We start from the raw sequence: 18,004 nt of genomic DNA on the forward strand, positions 1-18,004 counted from the left end.
AACCTCTCCTAAAATGAGGTTCTTTTGGCTCTCGCTGTCAATAATGAACTATAGTGGGGAACCCTTTACCCACATCTTGGAGTGGAAGAGGTACTCCTCCTCCTCTTGATCTTCGAGTTCCTCCTTCTGGATCTTCGTGGTGGCAACGGTGGAATTGGGTTTTGCATCGATAATCTACTTCCGTTTGTCATTCCCCTTGTTGGGTTTTGATTCAGAGTCTCTGATTCAGAAGCCTTCAGCTCGGCCACCAGTGACTACTTGGACTGACACTCACTTGTGGTGGAGCTCTTATGGAATTCACACCACTTTCTCATGTCCTTCTTCAGCTTCATGGTGTTGTTATTTTATTGCAAGTTTTCTTGGGCCACCCTGCCTTGGATTTGTCCTTTATTCTTTGTTTTGGGGGCACCTTTCCCTTGCTTCGGATTCACAGATCCAAAGTCTCACTTTTTCTGTTTAAGCTTCTGCTTGATCTTGGCAGTATATTAGTACATCGTGCCAAATGAGGAGATGTCCAAGAACTCCATCTCATCCTAGATATACCTTTGTAGGCAGTCGCAGTACTTGAGTACCAATTGTTTCTTAGAATCCTTAATACCGACTTCACTCGAAGGGTATGAAAAAAATTGGTAAACTCTGGCATGTCTTGGTTGCTTCCCTACCACAGCATGGTCCACTTTATGTATTTATCTTCATAGCTCTCGATAGGGTAGTACTGCTTCTTGATGGCATCCCGGAGCAAATTCCAAGTAGGTGCGGCCGAAAAAAATGAGTGTGTACTTTCATCCTTCTTATCATAGTAGGTTTCCCACCAGTCCTTGACATGGGCGGCAGCTTTGAGAAGAGAAAAAATAATCTTTTACCAGCTAGAAAAATCATTTCTAGTATATTTACCATTTATCTACAACGTCTGCATCTATTTGGCCCGCAAATATGAGAATGTCATAGTTTACTAGTACCTTAAAATGGGTGGTGCCTCCAGGGTGGATTTTTTATGTGGATGCGTCGCCGGTGGGTAACCGTTGAAGGACCTGGGTAAATTTATCCATCATCGAGTTCCTTTTTTTCTTGAGGGAATCCTTGAGAAATATTTTGATAGGATCTCCTGCTCCCTCGTCTTTCTTTTCTTCCCTCATGGGTGGTTGTTGAGGTTTGCAAGGATAATCTTGCAAAGGTTCAACCATATTGAACCCTACCTCCTTATACCCCGACCAGGTTGGGGACATGAAAAGAAGAATTAAGAAAGAGAAAACTACTTTGATACCGCTAATCTGAATTTAAACATGAATGCAAAAAATTATAGATATAACCATAAACACAAAGATGCAACATAAATAAAAATTCATTTCATTAATATCAAAGAACTGAAATATGCTTACATATGGAAAGAAAATAAACTAGCTTGGGCGATGGTAGTTTATCTCTGAGAAGAGATGTGGGGGCTACATGTCTTTGAGTTGTGTTACAATGAGTCTTGAAGGCCTATTTATTATTGAGAAACAATGGAAAACCCCAAAACATCCAAAAACCCAACCTTAGGAGACGAAACACTGAACTATTGGCCCCATTGGGGTAAATTGGTACATCAACTTCTAGGAGCTGTAACTTTGGCATACGATCTTTGTTTGATGCACACGACACCTCATTAGAAATATCTATCTGAGGACCACAACTATTCACAGCAAACATTGAGTTGAAAACTCATAGTCACCACCTGTGATTTTCCAAAAAAACGTCGTTTAGGGCCTCAAAACAGTTCCGAAAGTTTAGGCCCAAAAAGCTACCAAAAATAGTAAATTTTGCTACAATTAAGGAAACTGAAAAATTGAAAGAGGCAATGGTGGGGGTCCAAGTGGAATAGGCGAGTAGCCACCAATATCCACCTAGATCAAAAAATATTATGTTTTCATCATTAAGTATATAAATTTTGTCTCTATACATCAACAAATCCTCTTCATTAACTGAAAAATCATTTCCTTCGTCATCATGGGGATGTGATTTTCGAATTTTATCTTTGATTTTAACATATTCTTCATTAAAATATACAATTTTCCTTACTTTTTTAGTTAATTATGTTTGCCAACTACTTGGAGAAATAACTCAAATCTTATTTGTTTTTCTGCTAAGAGCATATTCTATTTTGTTTTATTTTCTCTTAATGTGTATTATTTCAAAATCATACTCACTAAGGAATGCTAACTACCATGTTTTCCCAACATTTTGTTTTGGCTATTCAGAAAGATATCTATGATTTATCTTGTCGGTTTTCATGTGAAATCTCATCCCTATAAGGTAGTGCCCCCACATTCTCAATGCATGAATAATAAATGCTAATTCCAGAGCATGTGTTGCATATTTTTTTTCATTTTCCTTAAAAAAGAATTATTCATAGTTTACCACATAATCTTTTTGCATTAATACTCCCCCCAAGCCTCCTTTACAAGCATCAGTATAAACTATAAAGTATTTGTTGGGTCAACTAGCTTTAAAATTACAACAGTAGTCAATAATTGTTTTATTTTTTCAAAGTTGTCCTGCCATTTATAATTCCAATCAAATTTAGTTTCTTTCCTCTATAAAAAAATAATTAGGTAACCTAATTTATGAAATCCCTCTCTGAACCTCCTATAATAACTTTTGATCCCCACATCCTTGGGCACTATCCATTCCATAATGGCCTTTATCTTCTTTGGATCTACAATGATCCCCTCTTCATATATAACATGACATAAATAATGAATATATGTTTGGTAAAATGCACATTTTCTAAACTTAGCATACAATTCATTTTATCTAAGTGTTTGGAGAACCATTTGAAAATGTTGGTCATGTTCCTCCCTTTATTCTTTGAATATAATAGGATCTCATCAATAAACGCAATCACAAATTTGTCTAAATGGGGATTAGGTACACTATCCATTACACACATAAAAGTGGTTGGTGCATTAGTGAAACCAAAAGTAAGTGGAACGAATTCATAATGCCCATATTGTGTCTTAAAAGTTGTCTGATGAATGTCTTCATCTTTGAACTTGATCTAATGATATCCTTATCTTAAGTCAATATTTGAGAAGATATTAGATCCTTTCACTTGATAAAATAAGTCCTCATTCTAGGGAAATGGATACTTATTCTTTATTGTCATTTTCTTAGGTTTTCCATAGTTTATTCAGAGTTTAAGGGTTACATATTTATTTTTCACAAATAATATTGGTGAACCCTAAGGTGAAACATTGGGTCTTATATATTTCTTGTCTAAAAGTTCTTGTAAGTTCTTGTAGTTGCATCTTTAGTTATGTTAATTTTGGAATACTCATTCTGTATGGATCTTTAGATGTTATTACTTCTCCAGGGATAATATCTATAGTGAAATCCCTGTCCCTTCATGGAGGTAAACCTAGGATTTACTTAGGAAAGACGTCCTTATATTTTTCTAGGATGGGATAATTTTCAATGGATGGTTTCTAATTACTGTTAGAATGGTGTTCAATCTAAACTACATACATCTTACATTCCTTTCCAGCACATTTCTTTAATCGTAAGGTAGATATTGGCCTTACTGAAATAGCCGTTGGTACCTCTTTTACTATACAAGTTACACGTTCATCATTGATACATATAAAATATTTTTCCAAGCAATTCAATACTACATTTTGTTACTCTAACCAATCCATGACTATAAGGATATATTATGATCCCAAAGGTATAATATTCAAATTAAGTTTAGAGGGAAATCCATTTAATTCTATTAAATAGTCTTTGATAATCTCAGCAACCCTTTTTTTTGTTCCTGTAGCTAATTTGACTAACCAAGGTTTAATCTATTTTTCTTTCTTGAGTCAACAATTTTCAATTACACAATGAGAAATATAATTCAAACTAGATCCATGATCAATTAACATAGATATAAATTTTCCAAATATTTTACCTTGAATATCTAATATGGTGGATTTATGGTTAGTTTTCCTATCATCCATCACTGCATTAATGCTTGGAATGTTATGGGAAATATCAGTTACTATTGATGACCCTTGTATGTTATGTATTGTTTCCTTCTTATTTAAAGGATTTTATGTACAATTCCTCCAGAGATGATTTTCATTACATCCCCAACATTCAATTGGTGGCATTGAAGATTCATCAGTTTTTCGATTCCTAATTCATATTATGAGTCCACTTCCCTAATTTATATTTCTTTTCTTATTCATATTCCTACTATAACCCCACCTTGAACACTTTTAGAAGTATTGGCAAATTCAAATTTATTAAATACTTTCTTTTTAGCATTGAATTTTTCGTTCTTCTTTGTGTGCCAACTTTTAGAACTATCATTTTTTTCCTTATTTTGGGTGTAGCATAGTTTTTATTTTGTTATTGTTTCATCCATTGTTTCTAGATTATCAAATTCAATCATTTCTTTGTAAGAAAAATATAAACAACTAATAAACCTTTGAATTTTTGTCTTTTCTTCTTTTATATATGGCACATACTACAACAAGCTCATAAATTTATTCACAAATTCATCCATTATTAACTTACCTAGTCTTAACACAATAACAAGACTTGTAAATATCATTTGGTGGATGTAAATACTGAGCATTGATTAGGAGATTGAACCAGGGGATCAAGCAATCTGTGCTAGGGATTGAGTTAGGGCTTAGCGCTGGTAACCATGGCAGGTCGTGGAGGAGGGAGTTCTGCTCCCTCCTATAGTCAAATAACCGCGAACAGAAACAAGGAAACTGATCTGTATCATTTCAAGAATCCAACAGAGGTGATAACTAAGGATACTAACAAGGAAATACCGAACGTTACGAACAGAGAGCGAATCATGAGGAAGATAGCAGGGATAAAAGAAAAGAGGGCAGCAGTCAGAAAGCTGCACCTCTGAGGGTGACAGACATCTATAAAGCCAGGTCAACCATCACTCCTCGGGTCGTTTCAAGTGACCTAGCGCTACAGGTGCATATAGATCACATGACGGAACACGCGATCATATGCAAATTTATGGGGATTTGGCCGATGGAGAAGTCCTTACACGCATGGATAAAGAACCACTGGAAACCTAAGGGGAAATAAACCTTCACCTCAGATCCAACGGTTTCTTTATGATCGTGTTCACGAGCTTAGAGATAAAGACAGATTGTTTGAGGGAGGACCCTATTTCTACACTGCTGCAGGACTTTACCTGCGACCATGGGTGATGAACTTTGTCCTAGAACGAGAAACGTTCACCTCAGTACCAGTATGGATATGACTTTACTCCCTTCCTTTAGATTATTGGTTGTCGGAGTCTTTAAAAGCTATCGGAAATAAACTAGGGCATTTTATAAAGATATCAGATGTGACATTAAGAGGCAAATACACTTCCTTCGCCCGACTTTGTGTGGAAATGGACCTAACTAGGGCACTCCCACACGAGATCATTTTAGAAGTCTATGATGAAGAATGGGTGCAAGCGGTGGATTATGAGCATGCCCCATTTAGATGCTTTAAGTGCCATGAACATGAGCACCTTTACAGAGACTACCCATTTAATAAACTAGAAAGCAAAAAAAAAAACCACCACAAGTAAAGATCTCGAGGGTTTCACCAAGGTGGGGGGTAAGGGGAAAGGAGGAAAGAGGAACCTAAAGAAAATCATTAAGTATGGACAACTGAGCCACAATAGTTTCAAAATCTTAGAAGAAGATATAGGAAACAACAGGGAAAAGCAGAAATCAGAAACTAAAACCAATGAGAAGGATAGGGATACTAGCATGGAGGACATACCAGAGAACAACCAGCAACAAGATGATCCATCAAGAATTGTGGAGCTCAGCAGGGACCATGAGATGACCCTAAGTGAGAGAGGAATGGAAGATTATGAACTACAGGAGATTCTTAAGAAAGAAAACTTAGATTTGAAAAAGTTTATGAAGCAGGTTATTACCAAAGGATTTGACTCCCTACCAAAAGAGGAGTTTGATAGGGTTCAACGGCTCTTCCTATGGCGATCACAGTCGAAGAGTTCTGGAGCCAAAAGAAACCATGACGACCAGGAAAATAGAGGGATGAAGGCAATGGAGGAAACACAGGGGCACTCTTCCAAGAACTCGAGTAGGAAAAGAGGAAGGAAAAGAAAAAATGAGCTGTTGACAGAATGTGGAAAATTGATGATCAACTTAGGTAAGATGAAAGATCTCACTAGTTACTCTTTTACAAACCTATCTTAATGATGTTTACAACATGGAATATTAGGGGCATAGGAAGCAAAAGGAAGTAAAGAAATCTTAGCAGTAGAATAAAAGAAGAAAAACCAGACATGGTTTTCATTCAGGAAACAAAGTGCTCAATGGATAAAATCAGAGAAATCCACAACAAATGGTTAAGCAGGTATGAGTATCTAGAGGTTAAGGCAGACAACTCGGAAGGAGGGATTTTGATGCTTGGGATCCCCAAAAACTTGGAATATTGGATAAGGAAGCGTCCAAGAACTATCTTTCACTGGTAATACAACCTGTGGGTGATAAGGAAATTTACATGATCACAAATGTCTACGAACCTCAAATACAAGAATACGAACTCAAGCTTCTCACTTCCCTTGAGGAGCTAAGAGAGAGACATAATGATATACCCTGGATTCTGGCAGGAGACTTCAATATGATCAAATCTCTTACAGAGAAAAAGGGTGGCACCAGAAAACTAGGTAGAGACTCCACTTCCTTCCAGAACATCCTAAATAACATGAGATTAGGGGATGTTGAAACATTAAATGGCACTTTCACTTGGAACAATAAGAGAGGAGGGGCTTCTCAAGTTGCCTCTAAACTGGATAGATTCTTGATCTCAGAGGACCTATTTCTCACGGTCCCTGGCATGTCATCTTTTATCCTTCCATTTGGAGGTTCAGACCATTGGTCTGTCCAGCTTGAAGCCACTTTTATGGGTACACCGAGGAATAGACCTTTTAGGTTTGAAAATATCTAGCTCTCTCACCCTAACTTCACCAACAACATTGAGAAATGGTGGATGGAAGAGTTGCCCTTTCAAGGCACTAAAATGTACATGCTACAACAAAGAATTAAACACATCAAAGCTAGACTCAAATATTGGAACAAAAAATAGTTTGGCAACATTTTCAAAGCCAAAAAAGAAGTTGAACAAAAACTTCAGGGGATTAATCAGCTTATGATCACAGATGGCTTTACTGAGGAAAGGAATACTCAAGCTGATGTTCTTCAGAAGGAATGGGATGATAGGTGCAGGCAAGAGGAGATTTTCTGGAGACAGAAATCGAGAGTACAATGGATTAAAGAAGGGGAAAGAAACACAAAGTTTTTTCATAAGTCAACTTTGAGTCACAGGTCACATAACAGAATTTTGAAACTCAAAGATTCTCAAGGAAAAGAGCTCATCACCCACAAAGAAATGGAATCTGTCCTAGTTCAACACTTCCTTAACATTGCAAAGGAGCCTCTCTTAGACAGGTAATAGTTTATTAATAGATTCACAAGGTACATCCCCAAACTGGTAACAAGGGAAGACAATCATAATCTCAATAGGCCAGTATCTGAAGATGAGGTTAGGGAAGTTATCAACGAGATGCAAAATGGGAAAGCTCTTGGCCCGGATGGTTTGAATGTGGACTTTTTCAAAGCCTGTTGGAAAAAAAATCAAACAAGACATCCTTAATGCAGTTGAACACTCAAGAAGATCCAGATCTGCCCTGTAGGCTCTCAATGCCTCTTACATAGCTTTGATTCCGAAGCAGGAAAAAACCATCACACTAGACAGATTCAAACCCATAGCTTTGTGTAATGTGGTGTACAAAATTATTTCCAAAGTGATCGCTAACAAAATCAAGCCCATTCTTCCAGCTCTTATCTCAGAGGAGCAAACTGGTTATGTGGAAGGAAGATAGATTCTTAACAATATCATTCAAGCTCATGAGATGGTACACTCTTTGAAAAACAACAAGCAAGATGGAATGATCATACAACTTGACCTAGCGAAAGCTTATGACAAGCTAAGCTGGTCTTACATCAGAGAAATGTTGAAAGCTTATGGTTTTGACCACAATTAGATCAGATGGGTCATGGCCCTTGTATCCATAGCCAATTTTTCAATCCTGCTTAATGGATCACCCTCAAGAACATTCATGCCTTCTAGGGGTCTAAGACAAGGAGATCCGCTCTCCCCCTTCCTCTTTGTTCTCATGATGGAAGGGCTAGGTAGAGCAATAAAATTGGCAAGTGTTGAGGGAAGAATCCAGGGTTTGAAACTCACCACAGATGGCACAACTTCAACTCGCCAACAATTTTTGGATGACACTATGCTATAGGGCATTCCCATGGTCAAGGAAGACAAAGCTTTTAAAAAAATCCTAAATGACTTTTCCATGGAAAATGGTACAGAGGTAAGCCTTGACAAATCAAAAGTTTTCTTTTTTAATACTGACATTGCTATTCAAAGAAACCTTACCAGAATTCTAGGGTTCCAAAGGGATCAGTTACACTCTAAGTACCTTGGAATGCCCCTTACATATAAACCTCTAAGCAGGGGAGTCCATGAGGTGGTCATTAACAAACTTCAAGATAGGATCCGGAAGTGGACATGTAGATCTTTGAATTTAGTAGGGCACCTTGTGCTCACAAAAGCTTTCCTACAAGCCATACCCATTTTCATGATGTCAGCGCCTCCTGTTCCTAAAGGAGTTTTGTAAAAGATCAGGAACATCCAAAGAGATTTTCTTTGGGGAAAAGAGGAAGAGCAAAAGAAATGGGCTTTGGTAGCATGGGATAAGCTCTGCAAACCTAAGGCCCATGGAGGTTGGGGCTTCATGACCCCGAAACCCTCAGTAGAGTTTCGGGTGCAAAGCTTTGGTGGAGGTGGCTTAAGGATTCAGCATCCCCATGGGAAAAGCTTTGGAAACAAAAATATGCACAAAATTGGTAGGAGAGGGATCATATTCGAATGTCTGGGCTTATCAAGGGCTCCCACATTTGGAATCTTGCTTGGGAAAATAGAGGCATTGTCTAGCAGCACAACTTCTAGGAGATCCGAGATGGGAACTTGGCAAGATTATGGGAGGATAACTGGTAGCAAGAACCAAACCTATTTAGAGAAGAACTAACCGAACTCAAGAATGACACTGACAACAAAGGTTTATGCATGGTAAGTGATTTCTGGGATTAGGTAAGGAACAATGGCAAATGGAGAACTTGGAAGGATCTAGGCTACAGGGAAGAGAGCCCTTTGAAAGCTCAAGCAAACTCTCTTGCTATGGACTTAGAACAAAGGAAGATTTTGGTTTCATCATTGTTTGACCAACTAAGATGGGGAAGAAACACAGAAGGTAACTTTAACCTCAAAGAAGTCAAGCAGATAGCCACATGTGTGATTATCAATACCCTGATAAGGCATGGAAGGACCTTTTGCAGAACCGGCATTTGATGAAAATAAAGATGTTCATGTGGTTGGTTCAACAAAAGAAAATTGTAACTTGGTAAAATATTCTGAAGAAACGTTTTGTTGGCCCATCCAAATGCTATATGTGTGGTACACAAGAGGAGACAATGGAACACTTACTCAACCTTTTCCCTTTCACCTCAACCTTGTGGGATTGGGTGGCCTCAGTCTTCAGACAAACCGACAAGGACAGACTCAGTATTACCAACACTCTAAGGAATTGGAGAAGAAGCTTCTCAGGCAATGAGCTCATCAACAACGCTTGGACTCTGGTTCCAAGCTTCCTAATCTGGGATGTCTAGAAAGAACGCAAAGGTAGGATTTTCAAAAACAAAATTGGCTCAACCTATAGCACTATTGCACAGATATTAAGACAGCTCAAAGATACTGTTGGTGCCATGTTAGGGAGACCTCTCGAGGAATTGACTCTGCCCCAGGACACGTGTATACTATTGTACTTGGGTCTCCAGTCACAAGTTCCCCAGAGCATACATAAGGAGGTAAGCCAAATAAATGTTAATAAAGACTTTTGGCAACCTCCACCTCATGAAATCTAGAAAATTAACATAGATGGAGCTTCTAAAGGTAACCCAAGGATGGCTAGGTTTGGAGGGGTCATCATGGATGAGCAGAGGTGCATAAAGGATATCTTTCATGGTCATCTGGGAACGGCTACAAACAACATGGGGGAGCTCATGACCTTATAGCAGAGCCTAGAAATACTAATTGAGTCAAATTCTCACAATGCAATTATCGAGGCTGACTCGAAATTGGTTATTAAAGAGGCCAAGCATATTTGCAATGGAAAATCACCTGAAAAAGTATCTAAACATTGGCGACTTTTGCAAGTTTTTTAGTGCATTCATTCCCACCTACAAACCCTAAGACTGGCCAGCCTCATTCATGTGCGAAGAAAAGCCAATATGCTAGCTAACTGTCTGGAAAATGAAGGAGTGTTGTGCAAAGAAAGTTACAGTAGGTATGTGTGGGATTCAACACCCTTGGGGAATTTGCAAGAGGATTGTCAAAGATAGGCAGACAAAGACATGGAAAACTTCCATACCATTAGGTCTGAACAAGAAGAAAGACTAGTGGAAGCTGGAGAAAGCAGGGTTGTAAGCCTTTCTTAATCGTTTGATTTTTTAGAAAAAAAAAAAGTGGGGAGCAGGAAGAGAGAAGAAAATTGCACAAATCAGAGCTTTCCATAGGGGAGAGGTGCTTGGTAATCAGCAGGCCTCTTAGCAGGTCGTCGACCACGGATCTTGACTGCCTTTGTAATCGTATGACCATCGGTGGAAAAGTAATCGAAGGATAACCACAAAATGGACCTGATACTTTATAGATAAGTGGTTTATTTTCCTCATCGGGTCCGAAAAGGAAATTAAAAACCGTGCAGGTTTTCGCTCCGATATCTTGGAGGAATGTCAGATCATCAGGGGCTTTATCGTATGGGTTTCGGGTTTTAAAAGTGCTCGAAACTTATGTTTCAAACCAGACCCAAACATTCTTTAAACTCTGGCTCACTTTCCTTATCGGGTCCATGCACTGCGTAAAAGGGACACTTGTTGCCAAATTGCTAGTTTCGTGACCATCAGATCTCATGAGATCTTGGATGGAGATTTTGTTTTGTAAGCCTCAGATTGAGGGTTTCAGGTTCTTTTTTGGGCTGTGTAGTTGGTTACCCTTTATAGGGTTAGCCCGTGTTGATCCTTACATTGTAAGGCCTTGTAAATTATGTAATCTTTCTTTCGGTTAATAGAAGGTTCCACTCTTATTTGACCAGAAAAAAACTTACCTAGTCTTAACTCATGGAAGTCTCTAGCTTTCTCATCATAGTACCTCTTTGTTAAATACTTATTCTGGAATTCCTTCTTGAATAATTTCCATGTCAAGCTTTTGCCTCTAATTTTCTTTATTGCTTTGTTTTCTTCCCACCACAAAAATACTTTGGCAGTAAATTTGTATGTAGTCAGGGATTTTAGGCTACTAGGGTAATTATAGAAATCAAAATATTTTGACATGCTTAGAAGCCAATATTTTCGCCTTCAATTGGTATGTAGTCACTCTGGATTTTAAGTTACTAAGGTAATTATAGAATTCAAAATATTTTTACATGCTTAGAAACCAAGTTTTTTTCCCTTATTCAGATTCTCCGTCAAAATTTGGACGTGTGATCTTTTTAAATTCACCCTATAATTAGGATACAATTATTTTCTTCTTAGAAATAGGAGCATTGCTCCCTAACTTGCGTTCATTCATTTAATCGCTAAACTTGGGTGTTTGGATGACATTTGTAACTTGGAGAATGGGCATCAAGCCCTATAACTTTTAATACCCTACAATATAAACCATAGTAGCCGCCATAGCACAAATGGGTTTATAAAAAGTAAATTTTAAAATCCCAAACTCTAATTTTTTAACAAATTTGCCCGAAAGTTTACCTAGGAAACAAATTAGCAAAGAATATGTTACAACGATATGTTACTTGTTCTCTTGGAGATAGTTTCCCTTCATGGGATTTAGTATTTATCCCATATGAATATATGTCATAATAGTAATATACTTTTATTATTTAACTATATTTGTTTAATAATATATTATACTTTTAGATAATACTCTTTAAAACTCAGAAATTTTTCCAGTAATTTTATTTCCAATATAATAAAGCAGTAACAATAATCCTAATTATTAAAAAATATTTTCTAACTTGAAAGTAAAATCATACAATGATATATTTATTTTATTTTATGTTTTATCTTAAAAATCTGATATTAATACTAACATACATTAATTCTATAAACACTAAATCTTAAAAAATGAGCATACATGTTCTTCCTATAATCTATTCCCAAAGCTGACATAAACTTATTAACATATACCTCATATTATCCATAAACATGTCTTATTTATCATTAACACGTCTCATTTTTTTTTATTAAAATTTTTATTTTTTATTTTTTTAGGTTAAAACTTTGTAATATTTTTTTGGTTGATTTAAATATTTAAAAATAAGTTTTATATTTAATTTAATAAAATTAAAATTAACATAAAATTAAATATTATATTTATATAAAAATATTTAAATAATAAAAAAATATATTTATAAATTATTTCATATTGAAATAATTTAATTATTCAATATTTTTTTAATTAAAATTTAGTGATATAATTTTTGACAAAATTATAAATTTTAATTATGATTTTTTTTAACATGTAAATAGATTCAATAGTTTCAAAAATATTTTTAATATTCAAATTTTAAATAATTTATAATTTCAAAAAAAATTAACAAAATTAAACAAAAAAATATTTGGAAAAGAGAGAAAAACTACAAACTATATATATGGGTCATATCTTGCTCCAAAATTATAGAATGCACTTTTATGAATACATTTCATGGAACACCTTGAGGTATAGGTTAAATGACCCAAAGTTATACAATGCACTTCTCATTATTTATGACTTTCCTTTTTAAGAATATATTTTATATGGAACAGAATATCGAGACAAGAGTTCCCTCACAAAATTACGACTTTATCCACAACCATGTGTTTCGCTCTCTCTTCGACTTTGAAGTCACAAAATCAAGGCACTGCAATTCAAATTCTACTCGCTGTTCGAGTAGCACTAACTTTTATTCTCAAACCGTGTTCGGTCATGAACATGGCGTGTTAGCGAACTTTTATTCGAAACACTTCTATATGGAGATATGAAACGCTTTCATTGTGATTGTATTTTAAATTTATATTCATTGCTTATAACTTCACAAGAGGACATAATAAATCTTGTGTATATAAACACTTTTGATGCACTTAAATACCAGGATTCTCACCAGAAGATGCACTATTGACATGTACTAGATGATGAAAACTATAATGGGAAAGGTTTTAATGAGGAGGAATGTTGTCTATAGGTTTTAATAGAGAGAAATGTGGTCTATAATGAGAGAATGAGAGCCTGTCTATAGGGATGAACTTCTGGCTCTTATTGCTAGGATAATTAGAGACTTCAAAGTGGGTGATGGAGACTCTATTGGTAGGCTTGGCGGTTGGGCATATGGTTATGAAAAGGATAATTTTATTCTTTATTTATGGCCAAGTTACATTGTTTTTAGAAATAGTTTTATTTAATATGATTTCAGATTTAGCCTATATCAATCTACTTTAGGTGAATAATGTTGGTTTATTATTGTTTCACTAAAATTTATATGCATAATTATATGTTGTTACTTTAGATAATATTAGTTAAATTTTTACCATTTATTTGGTTTCAGATTTAATATATTAAGTACAACCATTTTTTTATATTTTTTTAAATTAATATAAAATAATTTTCTAAATTTAAAAAATACACATTAATTTAAAACTTTTATGAATACATGTATTAACTTACTTTAATCCTATAAATATAATATACCACTTTATAAATAAATTAAAACTTACTAAAATGTACATGTGTATTTTCATTTTTTTTCCATAATCACATTAGGTAGTCTCTGACAAAGTCATCCACAAGATTTGAACATATAATATTTATAAACATGTAAATATTCAATTCCAAACAAACCCTCCCCATCAACCATAAATTTTTATTCAAATTAGAACTTTGTAATATTATTTTCATTAATTTAAATTTATTTTATTTTTTAAAATGTTTAGAAACAAAATATATATATATATATATATATATATATATATATATATCCATTTTGAAATATGAGTAAAACATTTATGTTTATATTTAAAAAAAATATGCTAAATAATTTTTTTAATTTATTTACATTTGAGTATATCAAAAATTACATATATGTCTTTTAATTTTTATATATTTAATTCTCTTTCTTACACAAATTAAATTCTTACCAATAACATATTACCATAATATAAAATCAAGATAATAAACAACCTGCAACTCTTATAAACCCTCAATCACAACACAAATTCAAGACGACTTCCCTCACAAAATTATGGCTGGCTTTGTCTACCAAAGCCATAAGTTAGTCTTTCTCGCTAGATTATGGCGGGCTTGGTCTACCGAAGCCATAAATTAGTCTTTCTGGCTAGATTTCCGTAAAAGAAAATTTAAAATATCAAAATATTTTTTTATATAATAAAAATGAATTTAGTAATATCAAAAACTTTTGAAGAATCTAAAATCTTGAAATTTGACAACTATAATTACATTTTCAAAAATTTCTCCCAAATATTATCATAATCTTACAAAAATTTCTATTATTTTCAAAACTAATTTGCATATTTTTTTAAGTTACACTTTGAAATTATGATTTACCAGCAGCATCCATGCGTGACCTCTCTCTTTTCGACAACAACAAGACTCCGCAAGTCAAATTCTACTTGCTGTCGGTGGCAGTTTTTATTCTCAGATTGTGTTCGATCATGAAGATGGCTTGTTGGTGAATTTCTATATAAAAGACGTGTCGATTGAGAAATGAGATTATGATTGTATTTTAAAATTATATTTAGTGCTTACAACGTTGACAGAGGACATAATCAGTCCTGTGTATATAAACACTTTTAATGCACTTAAACACGAGGATTCTCACCGGAATCGGGGGCCGCGCTACTCAATACATAATCTGGCAATACCTAATACGAAGACCTGCAATCCAATGACGTAAATATTAGGTTTCGAATGTGCCCAGCTCATCCTCCGACCCAAAACAACCCGAAGAGGAGGGCGAAAGCGATACGTTGTGAACACTTTGAATCCCAAAAATGTGGTGTTCATTGGTAGGCTCCTGCTCATTGAAGCCCAGAGGCAAGTAACTTTGTTTTACAGTAGCGATGCAATAAAACAGAATCCCCAAAGTTGTGAGCAGGAGAAGGAAGAGATCGCAACTGAATTGCAAATTGGCAATTCCCAGCGCCCTTGCAGTCATGTCACTGCTTTCGCATTTGACAAAGTCCACGTCCTTTTTCTTCGCGAGCGCGCAACCCTTTGGGATAAGGGCAGGGAGCCAGAGAGAGAACGCCATGTGGACCAACCAAACGCCTTGGAACAGAACCGACGTGGAACGGACCAGAGCCACGAGGGCAATGCGAGGGAAGGCCGCCTCCACCAGCGTGGTGGCCAGGCTGATCCCTACCACCACTTGAAGAAGCCGCTGGTAGTGCCTTTCCAACCCCCCGTGATCCGGCGGATGGAAATGGAGGAGGAGCAGTTCTTGGGCGAAGGCGAGCGCCGCCATGGCGTGAATGAGACCCCGCGGGGTTTGAACCTGCGACTTGTCGATTACGAGAGCAACGACGGCGTAGAGGAAGAAAAAGATGGCCATGGCGGCGTGTTGCAGGCTGTTCATGTGCGAGAGAGGGATGGACCAGTCGGAATCCCAAGGCCGGTGCCTGTCGGGACTCACGAAGAACTCCATTACAATGGAGACCATTGCGAATAACATGATCGCGTAGAGCTCCATGTATTTGGTTACAAACCTGCTGCTATCTTTTGCATTGGCCACAAACCAGGGCCGGCTCTCGAACTGGCCCGGCCCCGAACGCGCATAGTTACGAGCTGTGTTGAGGACATGCCAGAGCCCTATTGCCATTAATCCAATCCCATGGGCTAAGTGGCCATGAAATGTTCCCATTTTGCTCCGTTTTCCCCCTTCCTCAGGGGATGTCTTTATACTATTTCTCCGGCGCTGCAACATCGAACTCAGCTTCAAAACCAATGACAATCATGGGGTGGGAGGTGTTACACACTCCAGTTTTCGTTTCTTGATAATAATAATAATAATAACGATAACGATCATCATTAATCTTGCGGACAAGTGACCGATTGACGACTGCTTAAACAACACGCGCGTGTCCAGACTTGCTTTCCTTCAATCTAACGTCATCTGATTTTATTGGTTGGTGGTCAACGTAGCAAACGCAGGGCTATGATGGGCGCATAGGGACAGTTCAGTTGCTTTGGGTTTCACTCTTCACACCGGGAGAAAGGAGGGGAATGTAATGAGATGTTGATTATTTGGTTTGTATCGAGAATGAAGTTCAAATGTTAAAAGCACTTGTTTAAAAAACACTATTTTAAAAAATGTTTAAGTTGGATTGAGATTTACACAATTTTGATAATATAATTAGTATATTAATAATGTTATGAATTAACATGATGATCATCATAATATTTATTTTATAATAAATTATATTAGTTAAATTTTAAAAATTAAAATTATTATTATTATTATTATTATTAAAAAAGGAATTAATATATGAATTAAATATATATACATTTAAAAAAATATGTAAAAAATAAGAATTTTAGTTATAGAGATTTCACTTATTTTATTATGGGGATTTTTAATTTATTATTATGCATTGTTATATTATTATGACTTATCAATATTACATATTTAAAAAACCATAACTCATTTATATAATACTTGCTTATATAACATTTTTTTAATTAATTAATTTAATTTAAAAAATAAAGAGGGTATCACTATTTTTGATATAAATTTCAATATTTTATCTATGATTACTATTAATACTAGAGCAACCATATAAATTGAATGTCTGGCAAACACATATATAGACATCAAAACACTTAGCTCATGATACATCTCATATTATTATTATTATCATTATTATTACAAAAATTATTACTATATGAATTAAACATATATACATTTAAAAAATATGTAATGAGATTTTTAACCATGGAAATTTTTTAATAAAATTATTAATCATGAAGATTTATTATTACTTTACTACTATGGTTTCCTAATATCACATGCTTAAAAAGTCATAACTCAAGTTCATATGACACATGTTGAGATCACATTTTTTTAATTAATCAATTTAATAACAAAGGAAAAATGGCATAACTACTTTTAAGATAAATCTCAACATTTGATATCAGACTACTATTAAGAATATTCTAAATGTTAAATCTTATCGCCCACATAGGAATTATTGATAATTAAATTAATATTCTAGAAACCTATGCAGAAATAGACATGCATATCAACTTAAAATAGTCTAGAATATTATGTAAAGGTTCAATCCCTACTAGTCATCTAATACTTATTGATAATTAAATTAAAATTATGGAAGCATTATTCCAAAATAGACATGATTATGGGCTTAGTAAGAATATATTAGAACATTTTATAGAAGTTAAATCCCCGCCATCCTTTAATAATTATTGATAAATAAAATAAATTTTTGGCAGTTCTATTTCAAAATACACATACATATCAACGCAATTAATAGTTTTAATACTTCTATTTTTTTTATATTATTTATTGCATAAAGTGGCGAATTCCTTCAGTAAACCTTTGCAAAATAAAAGTAAAATATTCACTAAATAACATAATAATGTAAACTATAACAAAAAACAAAAAAAATAGATGTATTGGTTAATTTTAAGGAAAATAATTAAAAGTATTGAAATATGGCTTAGTTTGGGTGTCTCGGAGGAATGTTATTATCCTAGTTATAAATTAAGAATATTTATATATAAAAAATATAAATAGGAGTTATAAATTAGTATGTATTTTACCATATAAATTATGTCTAGTCTCACTAATAAACTA

The 18,004-nt window shown here is 35.0% G+C and overlaps 1 protein-coding gene across 1 annotated transcript; it reads right to left on the minus strand.

Moving 5' to 3' along the window:
• Window positions 1–14,753: 14,753 nt before the first annotated feature.
• Window positions 14,754–16,116, minus strand: LOC149192086 (uncharacterized). Its single transcript, XM_089406304.1, has one exon. It carries the CDS (start codon window positions 16,052–16,054, stop codon window positions 15,092–15,094), a length of 963 nt encoding a protein of 320 aa, XP_089262430.1. The 5' UTR covers window positions 16,055–16,116; the 3' UTR covers window positions 14,754–15,091.
• Window positions 16,117–18,004: the final 1,888 nt, after the last annotated feature.

Source organism: Pinus tabuliformis, chromosome 2_2 (assembly GCF_031772625.1).
Source record: "Pinus tabuliformis cultivar Carrire ecotype Pingquan chromosome 2_2, CPIR1, whole genome shotgun sequence".
NCBI lineage: Eukaryota > Viridiplantae > Streptophyta > Pinopsida > Pinales > Pinaceae > Pinus > Pinus tabuliformis.

What these genes read in the sequence shown, in the direction of transcription:
- LOC149192086 (XM_089406304.1), bottom strand. Translation starts at nt 16,054, where the DNA reads ATGGGAACATTTCATGGCCACTTAGCCCATGGGATTGGATTAATGGCA.